This window comes from Micromys minutus (genome assembly GCF_963924665.1).
Source record: "Micromys minutus genome assembly, chromosome: 5".
Classification (NCBI taxonomy): domain Eukaryota; kingdom Metazoa; phylum Chordata; class Mammalia; order Rodentia; family Muridae; genus Micromys; species Micromys minutus.
Window position 1 is genome coordinate 3,726,619 of NC_137974.1, and position 14,232 is coordinate 3,740,850.

General features: G+C 45.3%; 1 protein-coding gene across 1 annotated transcript in view; it reads left to right on the forward strand.

Moving 5' to 3' along the window:
* The window catches only part of ENOX1 (ecto-NOX disulfide-thiol exchanger 1), a gene marked incomplete at its 3' end in the record, with an annotated part of 494,647 nt that overhangs the window by 427,062 nt on the left and 53,353 nt on the right, over positions 1–14,232 (forward strand). The window contains 1 exon segment of the mRNA XM_080917124.1: positions 13,013–13,120. Coding sequence (XP_080773250.1) covers positions 13,013–13,120 — 108 coding nt within the window.

Genomic DNA, 14,232 nt, shown 5'->3' on the forward strand with positions numbered 1-14,232 from the left:
CTCATACACAGGGACATCTTAAATGCCAGGGACATCTTAAATGTGCCTTTAAACAGGTTCAGTCATTAAACACCGCGTACACCAGAGCATCCTAATTCAGAGTCTGCTACGGCCTCCCTTCCCTTTCCTTTGACTATATCAGAGCCTCCTTTATTTTCTTCCCATCTTGCTGCCCTGACTTTGGCTCGAGGCATCAAGACAGCAGCCCACATGATGGAAGCCCCTAGTGGCTTCAAGGTCATTTGTGGAGTGTGCCAGTATCAAGGTCATTTGTGGAGTGTGCCAGTATCAAGGTCATTTGTGGAGTGTGCCAGTAGTCCCCGTGTCTTCTGACATTTGCAGATGGCCTTCTTCCAAACGCCTAAAGGAGATGGCATCTCGCTTCAGACTGAGATGCTTGAAGACATCATCAGCTCCATTTGGAACCAGAAACCCAAACCAAGCTTCTGTGGTCCCCTGTGCGGAGTGCTCGCCCCTGAGATCCATTAAGAATGTGAGAGTTTCCACAGCTGTTCCTGTTGGTCTGTGGATGAGACAGAAGGACTGTACCTGGTAACAGAAGAAATCCCCTCGGAGTCCTCTCGGCTGTCAAGGACCGGCCACTGGATATCCTGCTGTCTTCCCAGAACAAGCGTCCTGTGCTGAAAGAAGAGACAGGCTGCCCCTGCCCTGCCAAGGGCACAGAGACTGTGAAGACACTGAGGGAGGGGAGGGCCAAACGAACCCACTTGACTGTTTTCTATCCCACTTTGGGAACAGGGGCCTGTCAGAGCCTCGGGTTCTCCACCTGGCCAGTGGGTCCTGCCAAACTCACTGACGTTTGTCGTCAGAAAACCAGGTCATTCTTGTGAACACTTTGAAAGGCAGTTACACAGTGCAGACATTTCCACTGTGTCCTAGGTAAGCAAACAACACGATGAGCTGGAAACTTAAAGTATAGTAAATAATACCCAGGTTTCATACAGGAAGGTCCAGGCAATGTTCCCTGGCCCAGGGAGGCCTGTGCTGATACATCTGCCCTTTCATGAGCAAGTTCCTTTCTCCATCCACCTCCCCAGAGTACTTTTGTATATTTCTCCATCTCAGGACCCCACATCCAGAATTCCAGGCAAGAAACTAAGTCCTGTAGGTGTGAGACCCGCAGAAGGCAGTGTAGAAACCTAGCCCTGCTCTCTCTGACCACAGCCTGTGTCCCTCTCTGACACCATCACTTTCTGAGCCATGTTTCTTGAACGTCAGTGCCTCAGCACATAGTCATGGCAGCAGAAGCCTGGGGGACGTTCTTGCCCAGGCGTCAGGGGACAGGATCACATCAGCAGGCCATTTGCTGTTTCTCTATCACAGGCTCCAATTTGGCCTTCACACTAGCAGGGTAAGAGCTAGCAAAAGGCAGCCAACAAGCCCACGGCTTTCATTTATTGCATTTAAACTAGGAAAATCAATCTCTTCACTTCTGGGAGGGAAAAGAAAAAGCCCCAATGAAACCTAACTACCGGAGGCTCATCGCATCCTGATTTCTCTTACGCCTCCATTAATTAATCTGATCATCAAATGCTTCCTCATTAGTAATCATCGCTCTGAGAAATAATGAGGCCAGTGCATGAATCAATGCAGGAGCCAGGGGTAGAAACAATGGCACCGCCCTGAGGATCGTTCGAAGCATTCGCCTTCTATGCCCTTTCTGACTTCTGCAGTCGAATCTGACTGTCCAGTATCCCTGTACCATCTCCGGGATAGTTGGGAAGCAGGGCCTTTGTCTGTGCCACTCAGCCAGCAGCCTAGAGACCTCTGAGCGACCTTCCCTTGCACCACCTCCTTCGGAAATTGCCTCCTGACTTATGTGCGTTATTATGCTGAGTACCAGATTTATGGTGGAAAGGATCTTTTCTGGAACGTAGTAAATCAAAATGGAGTTTTGCCACAGACACAGTCTGGCCTCTTCTGTTTGACCATTGCCACCTCTCTCCCTCCAGCCACAGATGCTAAAATGAATCCTTGTAGTCTGGCCTTGACTTCAGTTCTTTATTGTCTGCCGAGGTGCCTCAGCTCCACTCACCATAAACCCCCGAGCCCACGGCACCACGGGCTGCCTGCACACAGCAGCTGAACCATCCCAGCCAGCCTGATGCCATCCTCCTGCAGATCTGGGGTACCGTCGGGAGGGTGCCCTGCTCCAGGCTTCCTTCCTGCAGCTGCGTAAAGAGGGCACAGGGAGATCAGAGCAGCTGTCCAATTTCCTTCTCATCTGAAAAGAAACCCATGAAGTGGAAGGAAGGCGAGGGGAAATGCCTACAAGAGTAGGCAGAAGACGGGGAAGGATTTATTTGAGCAGGTGAAAAGATGCAGAAGAAAACAGAGATTGTGGGTGGAGTCTCCCGGATCTTTGGGATTTTGGTTTTACTTTTCAATTCTGTGCAAAAATGTAAGCCCAACTGCTGAAACGTGACACACATGATAAACATGGCGTAGACAGAGACACACAGCTCACATGACTCTGCCCCGCTGGCCGGCCAGCTAACATCTGGCATTACTCTTCCAGAGTCTTTTTTTTCTTCATGCACATAGAAGGACAGACCAGTAATCGCACTGAAATGCTGACCAATGGGATAGCCTAGTCAGTTATCTTAAAGTGTCTGCAACTGTAACCAAGTATAGAACTGGGAATTCAATTCCAAGATGTTAGATGGTTAGTTAAAGACTATGGTTTCTCCTCTGTTTAACAAAGCACCCTGAATAGTCATCAAGGGGAGCTTAAACAGAGTTACTGCCCAATCTGGCCTTTCCTTTATAGACCACCCACTTCAGGCAGTTGATGAGGGGAAACACCGGCAGCATGAAGTTCTCATCTGGACGCTACTTCTTCAATGCAGCAATTTCCTAAATAGTTCTTGTGTCTGTCTGTCTGTCTCCATCTTCTTCCCTCATCCCTCCCCTTTTGTCACCCCCTACCCCTCTGTTATTTTCCCCTCCCCCATCACTCCCCCTTTTTCCTTGAATTTCTATTTCTTACACACACACACACACACACACACACACACACACACACACACACACACACACACAGATAGTTTTAGCAAATAGCCATGGCATTTCTTTTGTTTTTCAAAGTCTTTAGGAAGACGATGGTGAAAATACATGCAAGCTTTTGTCTTAGATTTCCGAAAATGAAGGAACAGCCTGACCTGCAGTGAGCAGCTTGCTGTTCTCTTCTCTCGGTACATTCTGTTGACACTCCCACCCCATAGAGCCACTGTCCCTGACTTAGGTCTGTCACCACCTCTTTATCCAAAGGCAGGTGTCACTTAGGTGTTCAGTGACTGGGTCTCACTGGTAAGCATGGGCACTCTCACTGGAAACAGTGACAAAAACATGTTCCTCTTGTCCAAAAAGAAATAAGCACAAAGGAAGACAGACAGGGATTGAGAGACATTGCAATACAGTAGAAATAGATCAACACATCCAAATACTGGCGATTGGAAAAACCAATAAAATAGAAAAAAAACTGGGTAGTTAGAAATGAGAACTGGTAAACAATAGTAAAAAGGCAAACAAGGTAAAACCCATAAATCCTCATGAACTCATGAGGGCAGCAAGGACACCTTTGGGACACACTTTTAAACCCAGGCGATGACACTTGTAGGATCAAGTATCTTATCAATAGCGAATCAGATGAAATTGAGAGTCTGGCTGAACTAATCTTTAAAAAATCAAGTTAGCAGCTTAAGTTTTGTATTCCAGGAAGAGATACAGATGACGTAGTAGGACAAGTTCTGTATACATCTGAGGGTAGGTGCTTCTGGTCTTAAAACTCAGAGAACGGTGCAGGGAGAGAGCACTTCTCAGCTAGTTTACTCCATCCCCCCAAAGAGCTGTGTGAGGCGAGGGTCAGGACATTCAGGCCAGTGTTTGTTATGAGCATAGTCACAATGGCCGTGTATTGGGGCTTTCTGTTGTTGCTGCCAATATTTCTCATATCTATAGTTCAGCTACAAGTGGTGGCACTCAGAGACAGAGATGAGGCCAGGCTAGGCAAGGCCACCATGGCCTACACAGTAAGACCCTGGCTCATTGAAAGAAAGTAAATAGCAACAATAATAATAATGGAAAGAAAAAGAATCTACAATCTACAATTAAAAGCGAGCAAATCTGAACTAGTTCAGAGGATAACCAGCCTCAACAGGACAACCTGCTCTTCAGAAAGATGGCATTTGTCTGCCTTTGCTCTCTCCTGGCCTGGAGGAGTGACCTAGGAGGAACATGACAGAGGTCCAGAGTTACTGTGAGACTGGGACAGGTAGTGTTCAAAATTGGCCTAATCATATTCCAATAACTGGGAAGGTTTAGGGAAATTGGCAGACTTCCTCTGCTTCTGATTCCTTAATTAGAAAACAAACAAACAAACAACAACAAAAACCCAAACCATGGCTTCCTATTTAGAAAGTTTGTTCTGGAGCCACCCAAAGATTGAAAATATCAAATACGTGTGTTTTTCTTCTCTTCTGGGCCTAATTGTGCTACAGAGCAAGTTCAAGGCCAGCTTGGACAATTTTGAAAAAAAAAAAAAAAGAAAGAAAGAAAGAAAGAAAAAAAAACCAATCTTATCTCAAAATACGAAGTTAATGTAAGGTTAGAAATACAGCTCGATATTAGAAAGCTTATATCGCATGAACAAAGCTGTAGATTTAATCCATAGAACTAGGGTGGAGGGGGGGCATTAAAATTCCCCTCCACACATGTGCATACTCTAATTCAAAAAACCCAAGCATTGCAGTGAAGAGCCCAGTGGCCTTGGGCTCAGCCGTTGCTGATGAGGTCAGAGTGAACTCTGTCTGCGTTAACTATGAAAGTAAGTGATACCAAGATCACTTACGGAAGACCCCCCTCCAAGGGAGGCCCCAGGAGCTTGTCCATGTAGGGTTTTCTCACTGGCGCCTCTCACCATGACTTCATTAGAAATGCTACAAAGAAAGAACATAGCTCTCTTGGCCTTTGCAGCCCATTTCAAGACCCATCTGTTCAATCAGGACTTGATTTGATTGAAGTAAATGGGCCAACCTGGCTGGAAAGCAGGTTAATATTGTAAATTTCTGTACATGTGTCCAGAGGTTAGGGTGATAACCAACTCATATAACTCCAGGGGGGAAATGTGGTAAGAATAAATACACGGCGGCAAATTGGATTAGCATCCACAGAAGTGCTGGCTGAGGCAAAGGACAAAATAGCGCCACCCATCTCTACTTCACGGGGCATTTGACACCCTCTTGTGTGAATGGTGTTAACTCATGGCAGGTAGGCTGTCTGTGTTTTGAAAACCAGCAGAAGGGAGACAGCTAGCCCACTAGGGTGGGGCCAGACAACAGACCTCTCTGTCCAAGTATCAATCTACAATCCCGGGTTCCGCCCACTCATGGTTGTTAAAAGCCACTTGACCTGGCTTCGTCAAACACTGCCATTTTTACAAAGAGGATAATGACAGCATTTTATGGAACTCAGTACCATTGGCCACTCAAGAAACCTTCCATTACGTAGGGGATGTTCCTTAGTCTCATAACTTCCCACTGGTAAATATTGTTAATTTAAGTTCCAGAGAAAGTGAGAAACAGGAAACTGAGCTGACCCTGCAAATTACACCTCAAGGGGGGTAAAATGTGAAGAAGAGAAAATGTGTTTCAAAGCCCTCCCTCCGACATTTATATCTCTCTTGCCTTTGCTCAGCAATGAAGAAATCAATTGGTATGTTGCTTTGCAACGCTGCTTCGGGACTCATGAGGCAGTTTTGACGGGAGAATGGCTAGCAGAAAAGGGAAGATCAGAGATGCTGAGTGGCTCACTCAAGGCTGCACAGCATATTCCTCCGAAGAGCTGGTGTGTGGCTTATTTGCCCTTTCACCAACCCTGACCTATATTTCTCGTCAGAATAAAGATTCCTCATAGGAACATGGGGTATAATAACCCCAGGGGGTTACATGAATGCCAAGAAGGACCTGTCTTTCCCACAGCCTCCTCCCAAGGGCATATTCTCATAAATGGAATGGCATTTAAAACCACATCATATGAAACCCTTCCTATCAACTCCCATCAAATGAACTAAAGTCAGGATTTACCTCTCTTAGCGGACAGACTGCCTGGAATAGGGACTATCTATGCACACTAGACACATACCCTTTGCAAGCCTTTCCCTCTCTGAGTGCTGTTGTTTTCTGTGATAATCACGAGATAAAATTGGTATTAGTAATGATGAGGAAGTGTATATTCAGGCTGGAGATCAGTCTTCCAGTGAACTTCAGCTGTATGTATATGTACCTTAAAGTCTATAAACTTGAGATACAGTGCAGCAAACAGAAAAACACAGCAACAGTTTTACGAACCTGCCTGCTTGAACTTTGGCCCGCCCTGGTGGCACACATACGTTTGTAAACCATTATCTAGTCAATAGAAGCAGATTTCAATTGAACCAAACAAATGCAGAAGCACCATGGAGGTAACTATTAATGATGTCACAGATGCCAGACACTTGTCTCTTAGTTTCAAAGCAAACAAAAGGAACACGCAACAGTTTTCAAAATGGCAACATTTGATACAAATGTTGCACATGGGAACTAAAATATGGACTTCCCATAAAAAAAAAAAAAAAAAAAAAAAAAAAAAAACCCAGCCGGGATTTCATGGTTCTCTGTCCCACGTTTGAATTGTAAGCAGAGTCTTAGAGTGATCCTGTCTGATGGTTACCTATGCGCAAGCTTTGTGGTAACTGCACTGTGGCTGCTCGTTTTAAGTCCATTGTTGAAATGCAAAGTGTACTTGGTACCAAATCGAAAACAAATGACTCTGAGTTAAAAACAGAGAGGTATGTGTTTGGGTAGAGAAATGGCTCAGCAGTTTAGAGTGCTTCTTGATCTTAGGAAGAACCTGGAGTTGGTCCTCGGCACTCCCATGGTGACTGGCAACCACCCATGACTCCAGTTCCGGGGGATCTGCTGCCCTCTTCTGCAAGCTCCAGCATAGATGTGGATGTTCTGCACATAATTTCAAGCAGGCTCACACACACACACACACACACACACACACACACACACACACACCCCTGCAAAACTGATAAAGGAATCTTTCTAGAGATATGTGCAGAAGAGTGTGTGTGAAGGTAGACTGGGGAGGGCCTGAGATGGGAACATGGTGCTATGGGAATATCTCCGTAGACCGGAGGAATGGACTAATCTAAAGACTGCGTGTCTCGTTAAATGTCTGCAGCGCTGGGAACAATCCTTGTGCATCTAGATCGATAGATCTTGTGAACGAGGTTATCACTGGTTTTGCACAGATTTGCTGGTACACTATGGTAATGAATGGACCCTTGATAGGTTTAGTCACTGCCTTAAAATTCCCTATCTTTGTATCAAACTCCTGCATCTCAGTCAAGCCCCTTGGGAGGTAGGGACTCCCACCGCCTCCTGCAAGCTTGGATTCTCAACATCCTGCATTTTAGTGGTTTCCATCCTCCCTGTGGCTCTGGAAGACATAAAATTTGTACCACCCTTTGGAAATTTTGCTTTATTCAAAAGATTCCTTGACACCCCTCCCCCAACACACTCACAGACATACCCTCTATAGCAGGAGAATTTCTATTTTATTAAAGGCCAATCCCAGAGAATTTGGACTGCTTCAGCTCAGAGATGCCATTTTCTGAGGGCTTTTTTCTCTTCTCCTGACCCCAAACACCTTGGAAGATCTCTCTCAAAAGTACACTAACATTTTTAAGGTCATGCTCTTCTCAGACTTGGGGAACAGACCCCCTGCCAGCAGACTACCTTTGGGAGAGACAAGTTGCTTTATGTTTCAGAACTCCAAATGAGGGCCTAAACCCTATTTCTGCTTTCTATTATCCCCAGGCTCATGGTCTTGAACTCTCAAAGGCTGACCCCCAACAGGTCTGCACCTGGGGCCTCTCAGCTCTGGCATTAGTTTCTTGACAAGGGGGTCAGAGGACAGGACCATGCCTCAGGCACCCCTGGGCTTTAAATGACTCCTGATCCCATCAAAAACAAGAGATCGCCTTTCTGCCTAGCAATGAGAATAGCATTTAAAATTCAATATCAGGAAAGATATTGACGAGATTAAGGGCCTGGAGGAATTGATTTATGAGGAAAGGCCCAAGGAATTAAATATGTATAGCCTGGTGTAATAGGATATTAGCTCAGAACACAATTTCATTTCTAAGATCCAGCGCTCCTGTTATCAGTCATCTGAATGAGGAGTTCTCTCCAGGAGATGTCCCTCCCTCAGGGGTCACCCTGACCGGAGGCAGAGAAAGGGAGGTGCCAGGATTGATACAAGGGCCACAGCTTGGTTTTCCCCTCAACCCGACATAAAATTGAAGTGCAGTTTCATCCCCAGGTGGGCGCAGATGACATTTTCAGATGGAATAGATCTTCCATAGTCTTACTGCCTCTTGCGATGAGAAAATTCCAGCTAGTGCCATCTCTCCCTTTGCAGGTATGGGATGGTAAATGCCAACCCTTCCCTTATTTCCCCCAGTTGTCAGAAACAACACTCCAAGGACTTTCATTTTGGGCTAGCCTTGCTCTCAGGTTGTGAGCATGCTTACTAGATTTCTTTATCTCAACTTTCCCTCCCAGCTGGAGATGGGCTCAGGATTTTTAGGCTTAGAGTAAAACAGGCACCGATGAACTGCACTCCACGGCAGGGCCACACATTGACATCCCTCAACAGGCTAAGCACTGGGCATGAACCAAAGCACATGAAGAGGTAGAAAGTGTGAAGAGCCCTGGAAGATGTGCCCAGCTGAAATATCCCCCTAGCACAAAAGGGCTCAGGGGTGTGTGTCCCATCTCAGAGTTACAGCAAGTCACCAAGTTGACAAAGCTGACCCCCTGTGAAGTCATGTTGCAGGCGGAGATGACTGAGGAAATCCGGTTGGACACAAGGCCTTTAGACACTGCATTGCCATGGAGACCATCAAGTCACACACACTATGACCTGGGATGGAAATTCCTGAGAAATTTCTGGCCTCCCTGCCTTAGGTGATACTCTACTGTCCTTCAAGATGCGTCCCAGTGCTTAGAGCATCTGGGGGATAGCAAATTTGTAAGAGTAGAAAGAACGGTTAAACCCAAGTCAAAATGACTGAACATGTTGAGTTTAAACTTAGGATTTTCCGTGGATTGAAAGGTCCAGTGGCTTAGGTTCTCCAGTGGAACAAGTGATTCAAGCAACAGAATTTGACCACCCAAAAGTCCTGGGGCTGCTGTTTAAAGTTCATGGGCCACAGTCCCTATTAGAGTATAATGTATTGTCCTGTTAGTGAATGTGTTTACATTAACATCTTCATGACCCAGCACTGTGAAGACAGGGTCCCTGAATTGATTTTCCTTCCGTATCCTCCACATTTCCCAGCTGAATGGGAAGCACATAGTTGACGGAAGGAATAGATGTTAGCAGATTGTTTCAGGACTGGACGTAGCACTAATCCCTGGTGATAGCTTAGAGCAAAGACAAGAGGGAGGGAGCCTGGGAGAGTGAGTCTGTGGGCTGGTGGCCATCATTAGTGCTCTAGCTAGAATCAAAGTGTCTCCAATTTAAATAAGTCTAAATTTAGAAAGGATGTTGACTCCTGCCACCATGGAGGGCACAAAATCAGCAGTGTATTTCAAGGTGGTCTCCATTTGTGACATCTGCCACTTCTACCCTCCCCCCCCCCCCAGCGCCATGTTCTAGGCTGACAGAGCCCTGAGTTCCAGCCATTGCAAGTGCAGTGGTGTTGGTCTACCTTATAGAAGTCACACACGGTCATCTCCAGCTCCCACAAAATCTGGCCTTATGTCATGTCCAAATATTACTTTGGTAGCAAAATTGCAGGACTTAGGAAACAAAGGCACAAGGAAGGCTTTGCAGGTTTTAAAGGAAAGCTCAGCCCACTATACTTCGCTCAGCAGTGCTCACAGTAAAGTCTCCCTCAGGGGGCCTGCTCCTCAGAGGGAAAGATGAATGCCCAAGTTCAAGTCATTACTAGGAGGATTGTTCTGATCTCCATTGGTGTGTTCTCCTTTCCATTTAAAATGGACGGTGCACCATGGTTGCCAAGGGTAGAAAGCGCAGTTTGAGGTAAGAAAACTGAGCGGTGCAAGCGATAGCTCTCTCCTAGATGGTGCGACCCCAGGTAAATGACATACAGGAGCCCAGGATTCTCCCATCTGTAAAAATGGAAATGTGACCTCACTTATTCTAGGGCTCCGACTAACATTTGTAATGCTCTTTGAATTTGTTAGAAAGGGAGACCCACTGCACACCCAAGTCTTCATCTCCAAGGAGCATTACAAATGATCTTATTAAATCCATAGCCTAGAAATATCAAGTCACGGCAGGTACAGCATTTATTTACCTGCTTGTTGTCCGCTGGAGTGTTTCCACTTGATTGGCATATGGATAATTGTCTAATTGGAACACACTCAGTTGTAACCACCCAAGAATGTAATAGTGCATCTGTTTAATGCCATACTCTCAAATGTTAAATTAAAATTATGCCACAGTCAGCCAATCCAACCGGGAGACACTTCTGATTAAGTTCTAGCTGCCTGTGAATGCCTGTAATTGAGGCACGTTGGTACTTAAAAATTCAAACTAGAAAGAATACTATACAGTCTCATAAATTTCAGTGAAAAGGACCAGAAAATCTAACTTAAAATGTCTAGTTGTAGATGATCTCACTGTTTGTATAGGGCGCCTAGTCATGAAGGATCGAAGTTTGAGCCACCACTGCTTTTGAATAGATAAATATTAGATTCTCAAGTTTATACTTTGTAAACCAAAGAAAGCATTAATTTTACAGAATGTGCAAAGTAAGAGTATTGGAAGTTTCTTTGGGGGTCAGGAGAGAGTGGACACAGGAAATAAATAATACAATTATAAATCCATTGATTGGAAATATTTAACCTTTTAGGAAATACTCTTCAGATTTTAAGGATAGCCAAAGCTGCCAGAATAATGAATCAAATGTGTCAAATGGAGCTACAATTTTCCTCGGAATGTTTTTTTTTAATATCTGTACGCCTAGAACAATAAATTATCAAGTGAGGAAGCCCCAGATAGTTTCTGTTCCTTCTCTTTGCAGAATCATAGTTTGATTACATACAAGGAGGAAAATTAGACCAAGCATCCCTCCATCTCTCCACTCTCTCATTTACTGCCTGCTATAGATCACATAAGCCCAATTTTAAACTATCACTGATGGAACTTATCTAGTTGACGTGTATATAAAATGTGACACAGCAGCAAGTACTTTGGAAACAGAGAAGGTCGATCGACTACTGTTGTTCACAAAGAACCCAGGGTGTGCTGCCTAGTTCATGTCTTACCTAGACTCTCCTGAGAGGAGGGAACCTCAGTTAAGAAAACGCCTCCCTACAATATGGATATGTCTTCATCAGACAATCAGACAACCTTGGGCTGTCCTCTGGCCATCAATGAATGGGAGTGAACGGGGCAAAGCCCCCGTCTTTACTTGCTTCTCTGTACACCACAGGACCTGAAGGGCTGCCACGTCTCTTTGTCCTAGGCTGCTGACACACAGCTTATGTTCATGAGTTGTCAGAGAGTCACCATCATGGAATAAGAGGACCTGAGCTAGAAGAACAATCATTGTTTATGTTGGGTGGAGGGAGTGTTTTGTTTCTGTGTGGTGTGTGTGTGTGTGTGTGTGTGTGTGTGTGTGTGTGTGTGTGTGTGTGTGTGTGTTGGGTGAAGGGGGTGTTTTTCTTTCTGTTTGCTTTGGTTTAGTTTTTGTGAGCACTTCCCATATCCAGTTCGACTGAAACCTGTGCTATTGAACATTCAGTGAATCCTTCCAAGTGGTGGCCATAGCAGGAGAAACCCAGTGTGAGGGTGCTTTGGGTTCTGTGGGTAGCAACTGGCCAACTGCTGTGTGACCTGATGGTGGCATGGCCGCTGCACGGCAGGACAGCACCAGCCTTCCTGTCCACTGATGAGCATTAATTATGCACCACAGCAGGACAACAAGCTCTTCTGTGCTTTCAAACTGGCCCTTTGTTGTCAAGAGGCTTTGGATAGACATCGCCATTTCCAGGACCCCATTCGCAGCTCCTGAACGTGTTCTCTAGCCCACATGCATGTTAACCTCTGACAGACAGGGCAGGGCAGCCCTGCGCTTCGGGCAGACAAGCCAAGCCTCCAGATGAGTTACAATTGATAGAACACGGAGAGCTTAAGGCTCACAAAATCCCTCCAGTAGCCCTGCCTGAAAATTGTGGTGTAGGCCGTAGCTTAGTGTTTTGACAGCTTATATCAGCAGTTTTCTCAGCTGATATATGTATTGCAGTTGGACTTCTGTCCTGCTGATCCAATAAAACATCCCCACCATAACAGAGAAGGTAAAAAGAGCTTTCGTGGCTCCTGCCACTTGGGGAAATAGCTGTTCGGTATTGCCACAAAGCTAGCTTTACTTTGATATGGAAATCAAATAAAACCGAACAAGTAGGCTTTGGGTTAATTTTTAAGCATTTTAAAAATACTTATTTTTTATGTATATGTGCGTATCCAAATACTAGTGGAAGGTGGAAAAAAAGCATTGGATTCCCCAGAAGCAGAGCTGAACTGTTATCCACTGCCCTGCGGGTACTTGGAATCAAACCTATGTTTTAACTTCTGAAGCATCTCTCCAGCCCCTGAGTAGTCATCTGTCAGTTTGTTTTATTAACATGATTTAATATACTTTTACAAATACTCATTGGCCAGGGGAATATAATGGTGTCTTCACAAATATTACATGTCAGTATCATAAACACCCTACCTCTGTGTCCAAATCTGCAATGCTTCTTACTGTATGTGAGGAAGCCTATCCCAAAAGTCAGCTGATATTTGTATGACGCCTTTGTGTTTAGAAACAAGCAAAGCCCTTGCTGTTGTTTGGAGGCTATTGTGAGCATCTTCCATTCCCCTGGCCCTTGGCCCTCCCCACACCAACTGTCCCTTGGTTTCACAGCAATTGCTGGCTATCCAGGAGGAGCTGAACAACAAAAAGTCAGAGCTGGAGCAGGCGAAGGAGGAGCAATCTCACACACAAGCACTGCTGAAAGTCCTCCAGGAGCAGGTGAGTGAGCAGGAATCTGTTGTCATCAATGAGTTGGTTCAGACAGTGCAGACACACACAGGGCAGTGTGTCACACACACAAGCAGGGCTGAAGGAAGCCTGTGGGAGACCTACCCTGTACTCGGTCCCAGCTCCCAGCAATTCTGCCGTGGGACTTGTAATGGCATTCTCAACCTCTCTGTTCTCACCCCTTGTATCTACTCTGATGATCTCAGCCCACCCAAGTTACATTATTGTTTCTTCTAGAGGACAAATGATTTGTGATAATGTTTTAAACTATTGAAGCCATGTTTCAAAGCAAGCAGGTAGTTTCTCTTACGTCAGAGATCGAAGAGAATGGGTTTAGCAGAATCCATGATGCTCCTACAGACATGTAGATAAAAGGTGCTGATGTAGAGAGACATTATAGACCTATCTTTCCTGTGCACAGGACCAATTATCTGATCCTGGTGAGCCACAGACTTGTCATTTGCAGTCTGGGAAACCGATCGCTTCCTTCTGGCTCTGATACGGAAGTGGAACCTGACATTGATCAGTGCTTAGGAAAGTATTGTCTTATGGTAGGGTAAGATGGGTCAGTGGAGTGGAATCCACGCTCCGTCATCTCTCCTGGAGAAGCCTGGGTGCCCTGCAAGTACTTCCAGTTTCTGGTCTTGCTTTCTAGCCAGTATGTAGTGAGTGCTAACTAGATACGTCCAGGGACCAAAGATTCAGATCCCAGCTCTCTTCCACCAAGATAGAGACTGCTTAAAAACTTGTACTCAGATACAGTTGTGAGGACTTTATCCATAGAAATACCTTCAAAGGAGATGTTCCTCTGAGGAGAAAGTGATGTTAGGTGGTTGAGAAACATTCATGGATTGTAGAAGAAAATGCTTTATAAATGTAACTATTAACAACACTCAGAAGGTAAGTCAGAGCTGAAAGCTAAGGCTGATAGCGTTCACACTGGCCGCCTGTCTGTCTGTGCCACACAGACAGAGCTTTGTGATTGGTCTCTTTGATCGGTGGTTTGGATTCTCTGTTTTGGGGGTTATTGTTGTGCTCTGTGTTTTAGAGAGTTCTCACCCATTTGCTTGTCGTGCATTTCTCATTTTTCTAGAGTGACTCAA